Source organism: Arachis ipaensis, chromosome B2 (genome assembly GCF_059453495.1).
Source record: "Arachis ipaensis isolate K30076 ecotype BB chromosome B2, ASM5945349v1, whole genome shotgun sequence".
Taxonomy (NCBI): Eukaryota; Viridiplantae; Streptophyta; class Magnoliopsida; order Fabales; family Fabaceae; genus Arachis; species Arachis ipaensis.
Window position 1 is genome coordinate 23,797,148 of NC_142437.1, and position 23,906 is coordinate 23,821,053.

A 23,906-nucleotide genomic window follows, 5' to 3' on the forward strand; every position below is an offset into this window, starting at 1 on the left:
ATACACTATCAACGCTCGGTATTTTAGGGTCTAGTCACTCAAGTCTCCTCCTAATCATGCTTTCAAAGTTTTGCTTTTCATTTAACAATCAACAAATATGTGATGCATGAGTGCAAGTATCATGAGGTCTTTAGAGGGTTGTAATGGGGTTAGGGTTAAGGTAGGATAAATATGGCTAAGTGGACTAAGGAATTGGATCTTTGATTAGCTCAAGTGTCTAACTCAACCAAATAACAAAATATGCACCCTAACTTCCCATAATCACACTTTTTATACACATTCATGTATCTTTTTCATCCAAATCCACATATGCACTTCTTATTCATTTTTTTTTCATTTCATTTTTCATCATTTTTTTCTTTTTCTAGGATAAATGCATATGGTTAAAGCAAATTGATACATGAATGTGCACCCATTTTCCAAAATTTTTTTTCTTTTTCAATGCATACCCAATACAAACTTTTTCATTCACTACCAATGTTTCCCAAAAGTTCCCCCACACTTAAATGAAACACACTCTTTAACCTAAGCTAATCAAAGGTACAATTCAAGGTAATTCATGATTTTTTGCTTAGGGTTGTGATGTGCTAACAATTAGAACAAAGGGGATTAAGAGGCTCAAAAGGGTTAACAAAGGTAGATGTAAGGGTAGGTCTATATGGGTGAGTGAGTTTAATACAAAAATGGCCTCAATCATGCTAAATGCATTCAAAACATCAAACATCGGAAATAAAGAATCAAGCAAAACCAATATTACAATCATAGAGGGAGCATAGCACACAGTGAACAAATTTGTGGTTATAACGTGTAACTACTCATTAAAGGCTCAACAACTCACAAGGTTGCTTTGTTCTATCTCTCTTCTATGTTCCATAAAAATCATTCAAGCAAGTTTTAAAAACAATTTTCCAAATCAATTCAATAGAATGCCTTTGAAACAAAATTCTTGAAAATTTTTGTTGTTTTTCACCAAAGTTATTTCCTATATATGTACGTATGTATGTTGTGATGGATGCAATTTCAAAATCTTTCCTAGTCCTATTCCTAATTTTCAACATCGCAAAAATTAACATGAACCATTAGGACAAAATTGAACTAGGCACTATGCTATTCACAACATCCAATCACAACTTCTATCTATAAAATATATACCATGCAAAAGATACAAAATGCAATAGATATAAACTATGAAGAAAATGAAATGCAACAATCAAAAACACTCCAAATATCTACAAGAAACATAATAAAAGAAAACAAAAAAATGAAGTGTAAAGTGTTCGGAAAAGAAATTTATGCCCAAAAGTGGTGAATCCTCCCCCACACTTAAGCGATTGCACGGTCCTCCGTGCACGAATACAATCCGGGGAGAATGGCTCTAAAGCATTCCACCTTCAGCTGACGGATGTGGGGCTCAGGTTGCATGGAAATTACCAAGTTCACTGCATTCTCGGTATTTCCATCCTTGGTGCCCTCCTCCTCTCCCGGTTCCCTGCCGTTATGTCTCATCCTCAAAAAGAGTGAATAAGGTATAATTAGGAATCATAGGGCAAGTAGCACAAAAGGATAAAGGGGTAAGTAAATAAGCATCTAATTAAGGAAGTTTTCATAGAAGTGTGGTATGATAAAAAAAATTAGCCATGTGTGTATTCCAATTATGCGCATGGTTGGAACACACACAACGACCGGTTAAAATGGTATCCACACAATCAAAAAGTAAGAATGTGTTCCTCAATTAGATGGCCTAGGTTGCAATTAAAGAATAAGCAAGAGATGAGGCATAAACAAACCTAGGTAACCACAAAGGTGAATTGAGTATTTGATATTGGATATTGAAGTTGTGCAAGTGAAAGCGCAAAATTGGTATAGAATAGCACAATAAACAATAACCAATCCAATAATGAAAAGAGAGCTCCTTATTCATCAAGAAATATAATAAAATAGTCACATGGTAAAATACTTGTTACAAAAAGTGACAAGCTTGATAAGAATCAAGTTGAGTCACTCAAACAAATGTAAAGCATTAACAAGGAACAAGTATCGGTCATGTGATGAATTTAACATGAAAAATCATGATGAACAAGTAATTTCAACTCAATTCACTTAATTCAATATGCACTTATAAAAAATTTTCCTAGTGGTAAAGTAAAAACATGAGTTATCAAACCCACTAGGTACTAGTAAATTAAGGCAAAGTATAAGTGCATTGATGAAATTTAATCAAGAAGCAACCCCTTAAACATGAAGCAAACACTTGCAACTTGTTTAATTATCAACAACTAAATCAAAACTGATATAATTACTAAAATGAAAATGAGATGCAAATTAAAACAAAATAGGATAAGTAGAAAATAGTGTAAAAGGAAGAGAAAAGAGGGGTGGAGGGGCGGAAAGTGCGTTAGGGCTTAATTCAAAGTGCAATGAAAATATTGCCCAAAACAGCACTTGTGCGTACGCACAAACAGGTGTGCATACACACACTAGGTGAAAAGTGGAAGGTGTGCGAGTGCTCCAAACAGAGAGGGAAACAAGATGCGTGCGTGCGCACAAACGGGTGCGTACGCACAAAACACTTTCTTTTTTTTTATTTTTTTTGCAAAAAGATCATGTGTGCGTGCGCACACAGGTCCGTGTGCGTGCACAAGAACAAAAATGGATGCGGTTCACACGCACAGGGGGTGTGATCGCTCCTACCAGAGGGAGTGTAAAGACGTGTGCGCACGCACAGGGAGGTGCGCACGCACAAAGCGCAAAACAGAGGGAGATGCGCGCGCACATAGCGTGCGAGCGCTCTCAACAGAGGGCATATAGGCTAGTGTGCATACGCACAGGTGGGTGCATACGCACAGTGTGCAAAATTTTTGTTGTATGCGTGCGCACAAGGGTGTGTGCACACACATGCCCTGTTTTTCCAAAAATTTTTTTCTTTCAAAATCTAATGCACTCAACCTTAGCTCAACCAAAATTCAACCCCAAACATTCAAAACTTCACAAAATCATGATCCATACAAAAATCAACCTATCTAAACTCAAAATTAAACTAACCTAAGCTAGCTAAGATAAGCAAACATGCAAGAAATCAAGACTAACAAAGATAAAGCGTAAGAAAGATGTCACCATGGTGGGGTGTCTCCCACCTAGCACTTTAGTTTATAGTTCTTAAGTTGGACTTGTTGAGGAGACTCTTGTTAGGGTGGCTTGTGCTTCCACTCCTCTTTGAATCTCCATCCAAACTTGGTCCTTAATGCTCTTCTGGGATCCCATATTCTAGTTTCCCGTTCTCCTTCTTGTTGATCTTTATGCTCCAAGCCGGATGGACAAGCTCTCAAATTACCCCTGTAGTACCCCAACATTACCCAAAAACTACTCAATCGTGCTTCACACCATGCTTGAGTTCCAACTCTTGAATTGATTTTCTTGAAGAGCCTTGGACTCCTTTGGCAACCCACACTCCTTTCTCCACCATGAACCAACCCAAGAAGGACCTTGAGTTGGTAATCCATCTCCAAGATAGCATATTGATAGGGCCCAATGAAGTTCATAGATAAAATTGCCACCCACTCAATGTGCTCTTGGTTGTCAACTCCTTCCTCACCAACCTCTTCCTCCTCTTCCCTATCACTTAAGTCATAACAGGGAGGTTGTGAGAAGTCTACCTCCATGTCTCTCCCAAACTCAATGGGAAGAGGCTCATTAGGATCATTGAGGGGATTGATCAAGGAGGACAAAAAATCATCAATGATGGAATCCTCATCTTGATTAATCTCCTTCAATTCTCCCCTTCTCTCCTCCGGTTTAAATACTTCACTTTCTTCCTCTTGTTTTACTTCATGCTCTAGCCCTTCTTCTTTCCCTTATGGCTACATGCTCTCCTCTTCACTACAAGCCTTAGTTGACCCTCCACATTTCTCAAGAGTAATGCCTTGATCGGATGAGTGTAGGAGGATTAAGTAGTTTACCGCTTCACCTATGGTAGCCATGAAGTGCCTTTGAGTCTTTCGGAATCCTTCTTGCTCTTGGAGAAAGGCTTGAAGGTCTTGATGGTTTTGGGCCAAGGGTGGAGAAGCTTCACATTGTGGTGAAAGATGAGGTTCATAGTTTGGAAGAAAGGTTGTATATATGGGAGGTAGTTCATGTTGGTAAGTGTTTAGAGGTGGTATGTAAGAAGGTGTATGGTGGTAGTGGTGTGGTGTTTGAAATGGTGGTGATTGAGGATTATGTTGGAAGGATCGGTTATAGGTATATAGTGATGGAAGTAGGTAATCATTATGTAATCCACCATATCCTTGGGTTGGATATGTTCATTGGGGAGGGTATGGCTCATTGTAGTATAGAGGAGGTTGCTCCTCCCAAAATTGATGCTCCAATCCCATGATGCAATCCAAAATGGAAGTTATCAAGCCCTACAAAATGATCACAACCAAACTCCAAACCAAGAGGGTGATAACTCATAGAGAAAATTGAAAATAAAAACAAAAGACATCAAATAACAAAAGAAACAAAATCCTAATTAATAGCAAAAACAAGCAAACAACCCAAAAAGTATCTATTCACACTATGGACATATTTACAACAACCAAAACTATAGCACTCATGACGCTAGTTCCCCGGCAACGATGCCAAAATTTTGATGGAGAGAATTTATGCCAATTCGGAAAACTAGATAAAGTAATTCCATTGTGAGTATAGTCCAAACCGGCAATGGATCCTCTCAATTAAAATTCAATTCAAGATAATGTCATAATTCAAACCAAATTAACCGAGAGTATTTAGACTCCCAGGTCGTTCTCCCTAGGAACTAGTGCCAACAAGTACACACAATTTTGATTGTGAGAATCAAAGGGTTTTCAACAAGGAAGCAAACAATAAAGAGATAAAAGAACAAGACAAAATTGCAATTAATATAGTAATAAAAGAACAAAAGAACTATGTATGTAATATGGACATGTAAGACTCAAAATTGATGGAAAGGTAGTTCAAAACATAAATGAAACCTTGACTTGGGATGAGTAATGGAATTCTTTCCTTGCCATAACCACAACTATGATAATTATGATGGATTAATCTCACTAAGTTAACCCTTAACATCGAAGGATAAGGCAAGTGAGCATAGTTGTTATTAATCCACAAATCCTAGCTAACTTACCAAACTAGTTGGTAAAAAGCTAGTGTTAGTGGAAACAACAATAACTAACAACCCAAGAATTATCACTAAATGTTGGACATTATGGCTCTAGTAATCCATAAACTCATTTTCCCCAAGCCAAGGGTGGAAACCTACCCCATAACTAAGATTGACATTTCATCAAATACCTAGTGGGTATAAACATAGAATATGGCAAAATTAGAAAAATGATAAAAGCTATAAACCATAGATGATCAAAATCAATAAAAGCAACTCAATAAGCACAAAATAAGCATCAAACATCAAATTAACCAACTAGAAATCCAAAATTGCAAGACTATGTAAATTAACCAACTAGAAATCCGAAATTGCAAGACTATATCACGGCATCAAATAGAATAAAAGTGGGATTAAATTGCTCGACTTAAGCACAAAAATGCATGTTTTCACAATTAAGCTCAATTTAGAGAGAGAACACAAAAGTATGCTATTTTAGTGAATAAGTGTGAGTTTATATGATGAAATCCATCCAATTCAAGCTAAAATATATCGTCAAATATAGATTCATCACCCACTCAAATGAAGGAGTAGATGGCCACCTAGGTAGAGAGGTCTCCAACGTTCTTGACAGAGCATATTCAACTCCCGTCCGTCCTTTTCGAAGGACTTCCACTTCAATGTTGCTTTCAATTTCATCGGGAGAAGGTTGGTTTGATTCATGATCATTATCACCAAGGAAACTTGCTTCTTGATCTATCCCGTCCAATTCTTCATAAGGAACATGTCTTGGAGGTTGTGCACTAGCCTCCTCAACATCAATTTCAATCTTCTTGGGGGAATACTCTACAACTCTAGATTCCCATGGAGGTTCAGCATCTCCTAAGTCTTCAGCCACTTCTTCTTCTTCAACAACTACAGCTTCCTCCAACTGTTCCAATACAAATTCGCATTCCTCACTTTCCACCAGAGTTCCTAATCTCTCCTTCATGCTACACTCTTTATTAGATTCTCCACATGTAGCAATGGAAGTACTTTGAGTGTTGAAATGCAGTGAAGCTAAATTACCTACTACCTCAGTCAAGGTAGCTATGAACTCTTGTGTCGTTCATTGTATCTCTCTTTGCTCTTGAAGAAGAACACCAAGAGTGTCATCCATTGAAGATTGGGGTGGATATGGGGGTTCATTGCTTGGGAGGAAAGGTTCATGATAAGAGAGTGGTCCATCATGATAAGGATATGGTGGTTCAACACTCTCCATCTTTTCCACTTGTTGTACAACATACTTCAGTCCCTTGTTCTCAAGTTGAGATTTGTTAGCCATGAGAGTTTTGAGTGCTTTTCGGCTTTTCTCTAGCTCCATTTAATGGATAGTTACTTGAAGTCGATCCATTGCTTCCTTGAAATGATCCTGTGGCTCTTGTTCCGCTTGGCTATCATAAGTAGGATCATAGTGCTCTTGGATTGATGGATATGGACATGGTGTATATGGAGGTAGTGGTTCTTGGGAGTAATTGTGTTGGATTTGGGATGGTTCTATATATGGTTCATATGGCTCATAAAGTGGTTGGTATGGTTGATATAGGTTAGGGTCATACGAAGGTTTTTGGTGAAATGGGGCTTGTGAGTATGGTTGTGGGCTATATTGAGGAGGGGGTTCATAGGTATATTATGGTGGGTGCTGATTGTCATGAAGAGGTCCACCATAACCATTATCTTGGTATGCATCATGGATTGGTTGTTGCTCATAGTACATTGGAGGGGGTTGATGCCAAGACGGTTGATCAAATCCTTGTGGCTCCTCCCATCTTTGATTTTCCCATCCTTGATGCAAGCCTTCATTGTAATTTCCACTTCCTACAACATAATCATAACCACACTCGTAGACAAAGGGGTGAGAATTCATAGTAGCAAATAAAAACAAAAACTAATAGAAATAAGCAACAAAGTCCTAAACTAACAAAACTAGCAAACAAGCAAAAAGCAAATATTTACAATAACCAATAATAAAGCACACGTTTGCAATTCCCTGGCAACGGCGCCAAAAATTGATGGAGGTAAAATCGTCGGTAAAGAATTTCATAAGAATATTAGCGTTGCAAGTATAGTTCTAAACCGACAATTAAACCTCAATCAAATTTAATTTGTTTGTCACTTAAGCAAACCCAATAAAAATAACCGAAATATTAAACCTCGGGTCGTCTCTCAAGGAATTGCAGGGAAGTGTACTTATAATTGGTTATGAAAAAGTATTTTTGGGGTTTTTAAATGTTGAACAAGGAATGTAAATGACAAGGAAGTAAACTAACAATTAAGAAAAGTCCTAGTAAGGATTGATAATTGGAATTCCTATCCCCATTATCATAATCACTTGTGATGGTAATTGCAATTTGCTCTCACTTAGTTAACCTCTAATAATGAAGGAAAGTCAAGTGAGCAAAATCAACTTAAGTTCACAAGTCCTAATCAAAGATTAGATTTAGTGAAACCTAAGCCAACTAGCAATTTTCAATCACCAATCAACAAGAGACTTTGACAATTAAAGAGTCTCCAAATTACTCAATCTAAGCTAAGAATACCAAAATTCTAATTTAAAATTCTCCCAAGTATTTCATCAAACACTTGAAAGGCACAAAACAAAAGCATGGAGAATTAATAAGAGATAATAAAATCTAAACTAAGAATTTCAACCAATCAATAACAACAAATAAAGAAAGAAGCAATAAACATGAAATACCTCAAAATTGCATTAAAAAGGAAATTGAATCTAACATGGAGAATTCATAAACCAAATTAACAAAATAAGGGAATCACAAAGGGAAATAGATAACTAAAGAACTAGAATAATAGAATGTAGAAGAGAAACTAAATTAAAGCAACATGGAAATCTGAATTAGAGAAGAAATAAACCAAAGAGTCCTAAAACCTAACTAATGAGAATGAAAGTGTGAATGATTGATTCCCCTTTCCAGCTCCACTTTGTAGCCTCTAATCAGTATTTTTGCACCTGAAACTGGGTCCAAAGCAGCCCATAAATCACCCTCAACATTTTCTGTTATTGCAGCACGTGACGCTCGTCACGCGTACGCGTCGTCCATGCGTACGCGTCGCAGAACTTCTCGCAAGGTCACGCGTACGCGTCATCCACGCATACGCATCGCCTAACAGCAAGACAACTATGGCAAATTGCATATCATTTTGAAGCCCCGGATGTTAGCTTTCCAACGCAACTAGAACCGCCTCATTCGAATCTCTGTAGCTCAAGTTATGATCGATTTAGTGCGAAGATGTCAGGATTGACAGCTTAGCAATTCCTTCAATTTCTTGTGTTCCTTCTACTTTTGCATGCTTCCTTTCCATCCTCTAAGTCATTCCTGCCTTATAAACCCTAAAAACACTTAACAAACATATCACGACATCGAATGGTAATAAGAGAGGATTAAAATTAGCAAATTTAAGGCCAAAGAAGCATGTTTTCAATCATAGCACAAAATTAGGAAGGAAAGTGTAAAACATGTGAATTCTATGAATAAGTGTGAGATCTGAATAATAGATAAAATCCACTCAATTCAGTACAAGATAAACCCTAAAAATGAGGTTTATCAGTCTTCATCTGGCGCCTAACTTGGAAAATCCCAAGTTAGGCACCAATGTGGCCGTACAGTTTGGGAGAGAAGTATATACTATTATATATCGTTGGAAAGCTCTAGAAGTTAGCTTTCCAATGTCACTAAAATCGCGTCAATTGGATCTTTGTAACTCATGTTATTTCTGTTGGAGTGCAAGGAGATCAGGGTTAACAGCACCATTCACTTTCTCCTTTTTCTGCTACAAAAGCTTGTCAAATCCATCCGAATGCTATCTGAAATAAACAAAATTACACACAACTCAAAGTACATTCATAGTGGCTAAAGAGCATTTAAATCTTGATTAAACTTGACAATTCAAATGCAAATTCACTAGCAAAAGACAAAAAAGATGCTCACGCATCACCAACCCACCAAAGACACCCACGGGGCTATGAAGTTGGTAATGTAGAACTGTCGGAGTTTAGGAAAATCCCTGATAGTTCACAATATCAAAGGAATTCAGAATTTTCATTTCCTTGAGGTTGTGTACTTATGTGAGACAAAGAACCAATACTTGTTAGTGAAAAGACAGTTAAGAAATGTGGGTCTCACGGAGGTTTTTTGTGTTAATCCTAACGGCACGGCAGGAGGCTTGGCTCTTTCATGGGGGGAAGGAGTGAAGGTGAAGGTGAATAGCAGTACATAATTTTATATATCCTTTTCAATAAAGATCAAGAGAGAAGAATCACATGGGAGATGTTAGGAGTTCATCTCCATAATACTGACCAGCTGAGAGATAATCAATATGAGGCCTTGCTGGAGATTATTAGGTAGCAAGGAGACAGATATGTGGTCATTGGTGATTTTAACGCCATATTATCATCAGATAAAAAGGAGAGAGGAAGAGAGAATTCAGTTCAATCCATTAAGAAGTTTCAAAACTTTATGAACCATGGATGCTTGGTGGATATGGGGTATCTGGGGGAGAAATTTACATGGTGGAATCAGAGTTATCAAGAGAGAGACTAGATAGTGCTTTTATGTCACTAAAACTAAGAGAAGAATATTCGTTGGCTACACTCACACACCTGGAAGATATTGGTTTAGACCATCACCCTTTGCTATTAAACTCAAATTCAGTAACCATCAAGAATAAAAGGAGGTTCAAATTTCAAGAGCGATAATGTGGGGAGAAAATGATTGATACAATTGTTAATGAGGTGTGGCAAACAAGCGTTATTGACTCTCTAATGTACCAATTATTTTAGAAACTAAAGCGCTGCAGATCTAAAATAGTCAAATGGCAAGCTTCGAGGGTAGAATGTTCAAGAAAAGAAATGGAAAAGATTGCGATGAAACTCTCGGCCTTGAAGGAAAATCCTAGTTTTGCTAATAAAATAGAGATCTTACAGCTAAAAGAAGAGTTGAGTAATGTATGTATTGCAGAGGAAAGGTTTTGGAGGGAGAAATAAGGAATTGATTTGCTCAAATGGGGAGATCAATACACAATTTTTCACTCCAAGAGTCAAGTTAGAAACAGGAGAAATAAGATATGGAGGTCAGAGGATGAGAATAGAGAATGGTGTACTACTCCAGAAGCAATTAGTGCTAGAGCGCAGAGATACTTTGAAGAGTTTTTACAACAGGAAATGCTCAAGACCTTTCCCATGTGCTGGATGGTTTGAGAAAGAATGTCTCCTCTAAGACTAGTTGGCACCTTGCTAAACCGATTAGTGAAGAGAAAATTAAGAAGGCAGTTTTTTCTATTAACCCAGGGACTACCTCGGGAGATAATGGATTCACGGCAAAATTTTTCAATTCTATTGGAGGATTATTGAAAGGGGATGTATGCAGGGCATTTAAGAGCTTCTTTGGTGGAGGAAGAATCCTAAAGAATTTCAACCATATACAAATTTGTCTAACTCCAAAGACTCTAAATGCAGAAAATATGTGGCAGATTCGACCCATCAATCTAAGCACCGTATTCTATAAGATTATTTCCAAAGTACTTATACATCATTTGCAGCCTCTTATGAATAGAATAATTAGCGATGATCAGAGTGCATTTATTAAGGGAGACTTATTAGTGATAATATTCTTGTGGCTCATGAATGCATACATATTTTAAATAATAAATCATTTGGGACATTGATTTAGCACTAAAAGTGGATATGAGCAAAGCCTATGATCAGGTGGAATAGAGTTTTGTGTGGTTCGTAATGAAAAAGCTTGGTTTTTGTCAGAGGTGGATAGAATGGGTAAAGGAATGTGTCACTACTATTTCTTATTTTATTATTGTAAAAAATTCTCCTATTGGTTTCTTTGAACTAAGTAGAGGGGTCCGACAAGGAGATCCCCTCTCACCCTACCTTTTTCTATTATATGCAGAATGACTATCCTATTTGCTCTACAAAGGAGAACATGATAACCTATTTCAGGGATTTTGGTTGAACAGTAGATGCCCATCCATCAACCACCTTTTATTCGCTGATAACTCTTTACTATTCTATAAAGCAACACCACATAATTGTGCTAATTTGCTTAATGTTATTCAACAATATGGCTCCCTAAGTGGTCAGATCATCAATTTCAGTAAGTCTATAATATTTTTCAGTAAAAATACCCTTCATTCTTTAAGGAAGAACTAGCTACTTTTCTCCGAGTTCCCAATATTGGTGCACAATACAAATATTTGGGTCTTTCATCTATTGTTAACAGATTTAAAAGTCAGACGTTTGCTTATGTGAAAGATAAGGTTTCAAAGAAGCTACAAGGTTGGAAGCGCTCTCTATTGTTATCAAGCGGAAAAGAAATCTTAATTAAAATTGTGGGGTGTGCTATACCTATCTATACTCTAAGTTATTTCAAATTGCCCGAAACTTTACTAGATGATATTCACAAAATGATGATGCAATTCTGGTGGGTCAAAAACAGAATGAAAAGAAACTTCAGTGGACCAGCTGGGATACAATGAGTAAAACTAAAGAGGATGGATGTATTAGGTTTAAAGATCTAAAAGCATTTAATCTGGCTATGTTAGCAAAACAAGGGTGGAGACTAATGACTAAACCAAATTCTTTGTTTTATAAAGTCTTCAAAAGCAAATATTTTAGACTTACCTTTTTTTGGAAGCAAAACTGGGTTTGAGACCATCTTGGGCCTAGCAAAACTTACTAGAAGGCAGAAAAGTCCTGGAACAAGGTACCAAATAGAAAGTTACAACACAGGGTATAGTAAAATTTAAAGAAGACCCATGATTTGGTAACTTACCTCCATTCCGATTACAGGAAGGAGACTGCATTGATAAAAATTTGATTTGGCTAAGACAACTATTCAATGAGATAGGGGGTTGGAATACACCGCTCATTCACAGTGTGTTCAGACCCAACATAGCACAACAAATCTGCCAAATAAAAATTGAATAAGGTGAAGATTCAGTCACTTAGATAAAGCATGATTCAGATTATTACAATGTTAGAACGGGATATAAAGTAGCTTACAATTTTGTTTATAAACCAATTGAAGCTCTTCACGTCAGATTCAGAAGAAGACAACTATGGAGGAGCATTTAGGAGGTTCGATGTCAACCAAGAATCAAGGTCTTTCTATATATGGAAACTTGCTTATGAAGGGCTAGCGGTGAAGACAAGCCTTCATGAGAGGATAGCTTATATCCCCAATTTGTGTCCACGCTGTTCTTCATTGCCGAAAACGCACCTTTATGCTTTGATCTTCTGTCCGGAAGTTGAGCAAGTTTGGAATCACTAGTAGCTAGTGTAATACCTAGAGATCCAAATATGTAACCATGGGAGTGGTGGTGTCAATTGATGGAAGAGGTGAGAAGAAGAGGAGATTCAAAAGAAAAATTAAGTCAAGTGAGCTACCTTCTATGGCAAATTTGGTTGTCCATGAACTCTCTCATCTTTGAAAATTGCAGAGTTGAGGTTGAAAAAATTCTATCCCAAACTATTTAATTTGCAGAAGAGTATGGAAGACTTGGGAGTCACAGCCACCGATGCTTAACATGGAAGAATGTCTTTACCTATTGTTCTAAATCCTTAATGTTTTAGTTTGGTATTGTTTTTTCTGGGAGTCCACCTATTTTATGTTTATTGCATTTGCTTATCCCTGATTTTTTGGGAATTGTAATTGAACCATTTGATTGCAATAAAGGTATTAACTTTGGAAAAAAATATTAAATGAGTTACATTTTTCACACACATAACAATAATTACTATCACATATTATAACTTGTGAAATCATAATATTTTTTTAGAAATGATGTATAAATAAATTAAATATTGATAAGTCTGGACAATTTTTAAAAAAAATAGAAGTATTAAGAAATTACATGTTATTCCATAAGATTTTTTTTTAAAATGTGTCCATAGTTTATGATTAATAACTTTAGAAATATATATATATATATATATATATATATATATATATATTATTTTATAGAGACTTATATTTTTTTTTCTTATCGACGATGTTAGTGGTTATATAGAGACTTTTACCATTAATGAAATTATAGAGAAATCAAAAACAAAATTAGTTGATATTTTTTCTGATATTTCATTCCATTTTTAATTTGAATTAAAATTAAATTATATATTCAATTTATATTTGTTTATTTATCCTAATGCGTATAGTCAATAAAAATACATTACAAGAAAAATTTAGTATAATCAATTAATATAAAAGATGAAAGACAAAATCAAAATATGTTCTTATTAAAAAATTTAAAAAAAAATTATGAAGAAAAACCTATTAATCAAGTTCTACAAAAATATTATAGAAAATTTGAAACATTAATAAACAAAATAGTAATACCCTTAAAAACTATTAATCAAAATACATAAAAAATAATAAATAAAACCGAATCATGAAAAAAAATCACAAAAATTATAATTGAAGTACAAAAATGAGAGAGCAAGGATGTATAAAGCACATTCTGGTTTCATATATATAAAATAATTTAAATTAAATTCATTTATTTATTTCTTTATTCACTATTTATTAAATAATTTAATATTTATCTTGGTCAAAATATAATTGATTAAGTATAATTAATATTCTTGATCTTAGTGGTATAACTGAAACATATTGAAATGTCAAAAGGTAAAATTGAAAAATAGTATTTACTATCTTTTACATTTTTTTAAAATAAAACTCATATTTAATTAATGATGGAGGTGAAGTGGCATACTTATTTATAATTATTTTTTTTGAAAATAAGAGGTGTTACAATATATGAGTAGATAAAACCATCTTTTAGTAAAACATGGTTTATTTTTCCTTCATTAAACTCTTTACATCCATGTAATTAGAATCCGGATTAGTGAATACAACCCGAGGTGGTATTTAATGGATGTGGTGTATTGTAAACAATTGCGGCAAAAGAGAATTGCGTTGCAATGTTAGATGAAAAAAATAAAATAGAGTAAGAACAATAATAGAATGAGTACATCAATAAATATCATAAAAATTATAACTTGTACCTTAAAATGATAATTTCAATAAAAAATGAAGAATATATTCTTATTCAATGAACAAGTCAAGGAAGAATAACAAAATTAAAAATTAAATAAAATATTTTGCCTTCGAACTTAGACATATAAATTTTATGTGGCACTATATATAACTTTTAGTCGCAGAAAATTAATTATATCAATTTATCTATTATTAATACACACGTGCATAACAAAGCTATTAACGTAAATATTATATAATTATTAATTATATATGATTGACAATTATACTATAGGGTAATTTACCTTCATAAACCAAACCAACCCCAATATTACCTGAATTCTCCAAACCCAAAAATGTTACCTGGATGTCTCATTGCATATTTCTATATAAATTGAATTCGTTGAATTCGAATTAAGGTAGTAAGTGTTAAATCGAATCTAATGGATTCGAATTGCTTGAAGTTGTGATTCAAAGATAAATCGAATTCAAACAATTCAAATTAGGGCATCCTCTACTAAATCGATTCTATCAGCCTCGATTTATATGGACTACACTAAATCGAATCAACAAGGGTAGTAAATCAAATCTATTAAATTCGAATTACAGTGAGTATTAGCTTTGATAAATCGAAACTATTAGATTCGATTTACTATGAAATATTCCATATGCATAATTCGAAAGGGATTAATTCGATTTAGTATAGTCCTAACGTATATAAATACGAGCTAAACGTGAATTTTTTACCATAGTGGGACTCACAATGGCTAGTAATGAGAGTTTTTTAGTTCTGGTGCACTGCAGAGGGTCCATTAAGAAGAAAACGCAATCGAAAATTAAATTTACTAATGAGGACCCGCTGAGTGTTTGCCTCAAACCTTCGACGAGTTTCACTCAGTTTCAGAATACTATACTCCAGAAACTGGAGTTGCATGGCATAAAACGGGTGGAGAATTTATTCTATAGAATCCCAATTTTTGTGTTGCACGATGATGTGAAGTACGATTCGTTCGTCATCGGAAATGATAAAGATTTACAAGTTCTATTCCATTGTCATCGTCATTTTCCAGAGGTGAGGACCCATAAGTTGTTGGTGAAGCTTGTGGATGTGGTATGTAGTTCTGGAGGTTCAAACCAGAATCCTCAATCCTCAAGAATGCCAGCCTGCTCTAGTTCCATGCTTGTTGGTGTCTCGTCAGCTATTTTGGTGATTGTACCTAAGGCAGTTTTAGTTGCATCTCCATCCTTTGTAACTAATCTGAACTGCAGTCCTCGCGGAAGAATAGGTAAGACTGAACCATTAGGTGAGGCTGCGATTGCGATGCCCAGTACTCCTATTATGGTCCCAGTTTTCAGAGAGGATGGAGTACCGAATGGCGTTGAGGATGTACTGCATGATGATGATGATCATATGGAGCCAGCCATGATAGCTGATGATAGTAATGATGACATAGCAAGGACTACTCCAGTTGTTAGTGGAAGAACATCTAATTTAGGAACTCATCAGTACCCTCCGTATTTTTCAACTTTGGACTTGGATGCCATGGGGCAGCAAGGGGATCCGGGAGTACTTGTTGGTTTCGGGGCCAAAGATACACAAAATACAGTAACTGTATCTGAATTCCAAGTTGGTCATCAGTTTCAGGATAAAGAGGAGATCGTATTAAGCGTGAAGACTTATAGCATCCGCTGTGGGGTTGAGTACAAAGTGTTGGAATCTGATCATCGCAAGTACTATGTCAAGTGCAAGGAGTTCTGCAACAGGTGCACATGGCTCATTCGGGTTAGCCTCCGCCAGCACAGAGGTATTTTGGAGGTAAAATGGTACAATAGTCTACATACTTGTCTAGGCACGTCGATATCTAGTGATCACAAGATACTTGATTATCATGTCATATTGGCCTTCATACTACCCATGATTAGAGCTGATGCTGCCGACTCGATCAAGGTATTGCAGAATGCACCAGAGGCACACATCGGGTTTAGACTAACTTACAGGAGGGTTTGAATGGCTAAACAGAAGGCTGTGGCATAGATTTACAGAGATTGAGAAGATTCATACAATGATTTACCGCGATGGGTACTGGGTGTGCAGATCACGATGACAGGTAGTGTGGCAGTTTTGAGGATAAATCCTACACGGGTTGGTTGGCAAGTGAATGACTCATCAGCTTATTTCCATCGGCATTTCTGGACATTCCCACCATGTATCGAGACCTTCCGTAATTGCAAGGCATTGGTCAGTGTCGATGGGACCCACCTATATGGCAAAAATGGTGGTACACTGCTTGTCGCGATTGCTCAGGACGGCAACTCCAATATCATTCTTATTGCATTCGCTCTTGTAGAGGGTGAGAATACAGAGTCGTGGTCATTCTTTTTATCTCACCTTCAACAGCATATAACGCCTCAACTGGTTATTCTAGTCATATCAGATAGGCACAATGGGATAAAGGCTGCATTGGAGGCTTCTGATGGTGGCTGGCTTCTGCCTAATGCATACTGGACATTTTGTATTCGTCACGTGGTGACGAATTTCTCCCTGAGTTTCAAGGGCAAGGATGTACGGATGTTTTTAGTGAATGCTGCTTATGCTAAGACTGAGGTCGAGTTTCACTACTAGTTCAACATCTTCCACTCCGAAGATTCTGCAATGTGTGACAGGGCCAATCAGATTGAGTATGTCTAGTGTGGAACAGGGTTGATGCTGAAACCCACCAAACTGCGGCAGTACCCGATCAACCTGATGCCACTCTATGACAGCAAAATAGATCAATGCTGTTGCAGCCCTCCACAATGCCATATGCCGTGGCTTCAATATCTCGGAGTGCACCACTTGAATGATATCAGGCAAGCTATATGGAATCCTTCAGTAAAATAGAGTTCACTTTTCCTTCGTTGAACTCTTACATATATGTAATTAGAACCCAAATCAGTGAATACAACTCGATGTGGTATTTGATGGATGTGATGCATTGTAAATGATTGCAGCAAAGGACAATCGAGTTGTAATGTTAAATAAAAAGAATAAGTTTGAGTAAGAACAATTATCAAATTATCAAAAGAATAATAATAGAATGACTACATTAAAAAATATCATAAAAAATTATAACTTGTACCTTAAAAAGATCAATGTCGAATAAAAACAAAGAATGTATTCTTATTCTACAAAGTAGTCCAGAAAAAATAACAAATTAAAAAATTAAACAAAAAATGTTGGCTCTTAAACCTATACTCATAAACCACAAAAGAAACATTGTATATAACCTTTAATATCAATATCAATTTGATACTATATGACACACACGTGTAATAGAGTGAATATTAACAAAGCTATTAACAATTTTGATCATATTTATGTCTAATTATATTAACAATGCTTGCCCATTTCCTTTATCTGTGGTGATGGAGTGGAAAATTCCAAACTTTGTGACAATATTTATGTAGAGAAACTTCCGACTTCGTTGGGCTGTGATGGTCGCTAATGGTTCCACATCAATCCATTTAGTAAAATAGTCAATCCCTACTATAAGATATTTTACTTGTCCTAGAGCTTGAGGAAATGGTCTGAGAAGATCGAGACCCTATTTCGCGAATGGCCATGGTGAGGTAATGCTAATGAGCTCTTTGGGAGGTACGACATGGAAGTTGGCATGCTTCTGGCAAAGCGGACATTTTTTGACTAACTCAGTCGCTTCTCTTTGCAAGGTTGGCCAAAAGAAGTTAGCTTGGATCACCTTCTTGGCTAGTGACCGGACTCCTAATTGGTTCTCACATATGTTATTGTGTACTTCCTCTAGGACCTCTTTGGTGTTAGTGGTTGAGACACACTTTAATAGAGGTGTTGATATTGCTCTTTTGAATAGAATATTATGGATTAAGGTGTAATTTTGTGCTCCCTTATGAGTCTTCATGCTTCTTTTTCATCTTCAGAAATTATATCAAATTTAAGGTAGTTGACTATGAGAGATTTCCAACATAAATTTTGGTTGAATATAGCCATTATGTCCGAGTTCTCGTCTCCTTTTGACACTGATGGTGGGTGGAGAGTTTCCTGGATGAGACTTCTAATGTTGCCCCCTGGCTTGGTGCTGGCTAACTTGGAGAGGGCATTTGCTCAGGTGTTGGATTTCCAAGCTATGTGTCGGACCTCTCTTTCTGAGAATTGTGTTAGTTGTTCTCGTGCTTCTTCTAGGTACTTCTTCATGTTGGGATCTTTAGTTTGATAAGTGCCATTAATTTGGAAAGTTACTATTTGGGAGTCACTAAACACTATCAACTTTTTTGCCCCAACTTCTTTAGCTAGCTTCAAGCCAGCAATCAAAATTTCATACTCTGCTTAGTTATTGGAAGCAGGAAACTCGAACCTTAGTGATAGTTTTATCCGAGTTCCTTGCTTATTTTCTAGGATGACACCTACTCCACTTCTAACTTTGTTGGATGATCCATCTATATATAAGCTCCAAGTTGTCGGACTTCCTTGTCTTTTAGTGTATTTGGCCACAAAGTCGGTGAGATAGTGAGACTTGATTGCTGTCTGAGCTTCATATCTCAAATCAAACTCGGACAATTCTACAGTCCATTGTAGCATCCTTCCTGCTATGTCCATCTTTTATAGAATATTCTTCATGGGTTGATTAGTTCGGACCTTTATAGTGTGAGCTTAGAAGTAAGGTCAGAGCCTACAGGAGGTGAGGATAAGAGCATATGGAAGTAGATAGGTTATTGTCCGTTCTCATCTTCTTCGATCAGGCCAAAGCTATGGCTCGGCTCGTCACTTCCAGGTAGAGGACGAGCTCTTCTCCCGCAATGGGTTAGGTAAGTATCGGGGGGTTGGCTCAGAAATGCTTTAAAATTTTGAAAGTTTTTCTCGCATTTCTGGATCCATTCAAATTGATTCCCTTTTTTTAGTATCGAATATAAAGGTAAAGACTTCAATGCTGATCCTGCTAGGAACCTGGATAATGCTGCCGACCTTATATTTACTTGTTGGACTTTTTTGAGATAAGTCGGACTCTTCATCTCTAATATTGTTGTGCATTTGTGTGGAATGACCTCTATGCCCCATTGGGTAAGCATGAAGCCTAAGAATTTTTTGGTCTCCACTGCGAAGGAATATTTTAAAGGATTTAATCTCATTTTATGTTTTTTATTGTGGAGAATACCTCGAAGAGGTCGGACAAAAGAGTGAAGTCGTCCTTCGTCTTGACGAGCATGTCGTCCACATATACTTCCATGAGTTTTCCTAGGTGGGAGGAAAATACCTTGTTCATCAATCGTTGATATATGGCTTTGGCATTCTTTAGTTCGAAAGGCATTACTACATAATAGTAGTTAGCCTTAGGAGTGATGAAAGAAGTCTTTTCTTGTTCTGATTTATACATCAGAATTTGGTTGTATCCCGAGTATGAATCCATAAAGGACAAATACTGATATCCTGAGGCCAAATCAACCAGGGCATTAATGCTTGAGAGAGGGTATGGATCCTTGGGGAAAGCTTGTTGAGGTCGGCGTAATCGACACACATCCTCCATTTTTCATTCTGCTTTTCTACCAGAACTACGTTAGCCAGCCATAATGGATACTTTATCTCTCTTATGAATCTGACTTCCAATAGTGTCTGCACCTGTTCTTCCACAACCTGTGTCCTTTCGGGACCAAGTTTCCGATGCTTTTGCTAAACAGGTCTGGAACCTGGGTAGATGGCGAGTTTATAAGACATTAGGTTGGGATCTATACCAGATATATCGGAGGCTTTCTAGGAGAACAGGTCAAGGTTTCTTCGTAAGAAGCCAACGAGCTGTGATTTTAGACCCTCCTCTAGGTTGGTCCCTATACTCGTTGTCTTTTCGGCAAGATCCCGGATATGCACCTTTTCTATCTTTTCTTCAGGTTGGGGACGTAGTTCTTCCCAAGTTCAAACACCGCTGAGTTCGATAGTGTTCACTTCTTTTCCGCTTGGGCTTCCTTTTAAATTAAGGCTTTCATTGTAACACTTTTGTGCCAACTTTTGATATCTCTTTATGGTGACAATTTCTTCTACAGTGAGAAACTTCACACACAAGTGAGGTGTAGAGACAACTGTTACTAGTCGATTTAAAGTGGCCCGGCCTATTAGGGCATTGTACACTGACATGACGTCGACCATAATGTAGTCGACGCTTAACATCCCAGACTTCGTGCCCTTTCCAAAGGTGGTGTATAGAGAGATAAATCCAAGAGGTCGGATTGGCATATCCCCCAACCCGAAGAGGTTATCTAGGTACACCTTTATATCCTTTTCTTCTAGCCCGAGTTTGTCAAAAAACAGGCTTAAATAGTGTGTCTGTCGAACTCCCTTGGTCCACCATAATTCTAAGGAGATTTGCAATGGCGAGGATTACTGTTATCATTACTGGGTCCTCATGGCCAGGTGTCATCCGTTGAGCATCTTCTTTGGTGAACGAGATGGTTGGTAAATCGGAAATTTTGTTATCTTCCCTGACTTGGTATACTTCTTTAAAATGCCTTTTACGTGAGGATTTTGAGATTCTTTCTCTGACAAACCCTCCATTTATCATATGTATGTGTCGTTCAAAAGTTTGCAGGGGCATTTGGTGCGTGAAATTAGAACTCACACAACTGAACCGGCAAGTGCATTGGGTCGTCCAAGTAATACCTCAGGTGAGTGAGGGTCGATCCCACGAGGATTGTTGGATTGAGCAAGCAATGGTTATCCTGCAGGACTTAGTCAAGCGAATAGAAAAGGTAGTGGTTGTTTTAGGCGCATGAAACAAAATAAGAACGAAAGTAATACCGAATTGACGTAGAACTAATAATGAGAAATTAGTTAAGGTCTCGGAGATGCTTGTTCTTCCAGATTAATACTTCTTACTGACTATTTTAATGATGAATGATTCATTTAATGGCAAGGCTGTAAGTGATTAAAGCCAGGGTTAGTGGTCATTCGATCTAAACGAGGGTGAAGCTCACGCAATTCAATCTCTGATGGTCCTACTCAAAATGTCACAGACAAGGTCAAATCTTCCGGATCAGAGAATGAAGCTCAGAATTCTAGCCTTAGCGCCACAAAAACCTCAATTACCCATGACTAACGAGATTTTATGTCACTTATCCCAATTAGCCCAGATACTCTGTTGGAACCTGCGATGCATTCTCAAGCTGCAGCTCAATACTATCCTGTCTGGGACTCGCAAGAACTCATGTAGAATAAGAGGTCATACTTCCGTTCTACCCCAGATTCACAAGGATGAAGATCGACATTGCATCATAGAATAGAATCAAACATATATTAAAATAGAAAAGTAATGATATTAATCCATTGGAATGAGCAGAGCTCCTATCCTTAACTTAGGAGGTTTAGTTACTCATGCTTTATAAAGAAAATAAAGAAGAAGGTGCAAAGTAATGTGTCTGTGCTTCTCCCCTCCTGAGAGGCATGATCCTCAGGAGGAAGAAAGTCCCTTATTTATAATAAAAACTCTAAGACTAAACCTAAAAGATATTGTTTTTAATTAAAAATTACAAAAGGAAAATAAAATAAGCTAAGAAGTGCTAAAATTCACTTTGGGGCCCACTTGGTGAGTGTTTGGACTGAGCTTGACGTCCAACTTGGATGAGTGGATGTTGAACGCCCACTAGGGGGTGTCCACGCTGCCTTTTGCTCCCTTGGTACCGTTGAACGCCAGTTTTGGGTGTTCAACTTGGGGGTTGGTCCTTCTTAGGCGTTGAACACTAGAAAGGGAGTAAGTTGGGTGTTCAATGCCCGTTTTGGGCAGTCCTTTCCAAAGAAAAGTATAAACTATTATATATTAATGGAAAGCTCTAGAAGTTATCTTTCTAACACCATTGAGATCGTGTCAATTGGACCTCTGTAGCTCAAGATATGTTCATTGGAATGCACGGAGGTCAGGATTTGACAGCATCTGCTATCCTTTCTTTGCCTTTGAATCAGGTTTTGCTAGATTTTGCCAATTCACCCAAAAATCACCTAAAATCATAAGAAAAGCACAAAAACTCAAAGTATCATCCAAAATGTGACTTTTCCATCAAAACATTCTAAAACTTAATAAAACTTAATAAAATATAACTAAAAAACACTAAAAATACTGTGAAAAAGCGTATAAGAAATCCCGTCATCAGAATACCAAACTTAAACTGTTGCTTTTCCTCAAGCGACAAAAAACAAGATAGGACAAATGGAAGAGAAAAATAAAATAGGTCTCAGAGTTGTCAATGAAGCTTAGTTCCAAATACTGAATGGGACTATTAGCTCTTTTCTTCTGAACAGTTTTGGCATCTCACTTTTCCTTGAAGCTCAGAAATATTGACATCCCTTGGAATTAGAATCCAGATGATATTATTGATTCTCTTCTTTTAGCTTTTCTTGATTCTTGAATACATCTTCTTTTTGGTGCTTTGTACCTTTGAGCCTAGTCGTAGCTCTAAACATTTTGTTTTCAAGAATTACCACCGGATACATAAACGCCATAGGCACTTAACTAGGGGAACCCTTTAGATTCGAATTTAGCTTTGCTTAAATTCCCAAACAGTGGTGCCCAGAGTTCTTAAGCGTAATCTTTACCTTTGGATCACGACTTTAACTGCTCAGTCTCAAGCTTTTTACTTGACACCTTCACACCACAAGTATTTAGTTAGGGATAGTAGCTTATTTGAACTTTTCAGGCCAATTTTTGACCCTCCTAACCATTGATACTCAAAGCCTTGGATTCTTACTCTTGTCTTTTTCTTTTGAGCTTTTTATTTGTTTTCTTTTTTCTTTTATAAAATTTTTTTCTTGTTTTTTCTTGTAGCTGCTTTTTCTTGCTCCAAGAATCAATATTTTTTATTTTTCAGAGAATCAATAATACTTCTTTAAATTCACTGTTCTTCAAGAGCCAATATGCTCAACTTCAATATCAATTATGCACAGTTAATTCATACATTCAAAAAATAAAGATAGGGCCACCACATCTTAAGTAATTGGAATAACCCATGATATAACTCGAAATCTTATGCATTTTACTACTTCTTTTTCTAAAATTTTCTTTTTAAGCTTAGTGGGCAATTCATGAGACATCTTTAACCATGAAAATTTTTTAAAATTTTGAAAAAGATCATGCAAAAGCTAGAATAGAAAATAGAAAATAGAATGAAATACTGAAAAACAGAAAGAAAATGAGGTATGAAACTCAACCACCTCAGTGCTGATGGTTGCTCAGGCTGTGCTCTTCTGTGAAGATGATTCACCTCCCCTTGGTGCCATTGATGATAATATACACCTAGAGCTCGCTTTGCAACACCAAACTTAAAAAATTTACTTTTCCCCAAGCAAAGAAAACTTAGTTCCCTATTAGCGTTGTACGCCAGGACTGCTTCCTTCATGGGCGTTGAATGCCTAAGCTTTCTTCTCCTTTCTGGCATTGAACGCCAGTAAGGGGCACCCTCCAGGGTGTTCTATTTCTCCCCTATGCGTTCCTATTTCTGTTCTAAGTGTTATACATGATCATAAACGTTAGAAAAACTAAGAAAACTATGAAAAATAATAGAAAATAAAATAATATGAAATCAAACTAAAATAACAAAAAGAAAATTAAAAAGAAGAAAATACTATGTGATACTTATGGTTAGGTTTCTTCCCAACAAGCGCTTCTTTAATGTCATTAGCTTGACATTTGATTGTTGAATTTCTTCCTCTTCTTCCAGTTGGTTAAAAGAAATGACTCCATGGGAGAAGATGAGAAGAT

General features: G+C 36.7%; 1 protein-coding gene across 1 annotated transcript; it reads left to right on the forward strand.

The window, feature by feature from the left end:
• Window positions 1-14,923: 14,923 nt before the first annotated feature.
• On the forward strand, window positions 14,924-16,168 carry LOC107627017 (uncharacterized). The gene has a single exon (XM_016329899.1). It carries the CDS (start codon window positions 14,924-14,926, stop codon window positions 16,166-16,168), a length of 1,245 nt encoding a protein of 414 aa, XP_016185385.1.
• Window positions 16,169-23,906: the final 7,738 nt, after the last annotated feature.

Bases quoted from the DNA above. Each gene is read 5' to 3' on its own strand.
- LOC107627017 (XM_016329899.1), top strand. From the start codon at position 14,924: ATGGCTAGTAATGAGAGTTTTTTAGTTCTGGTGCACTGCAGAGGGTCC.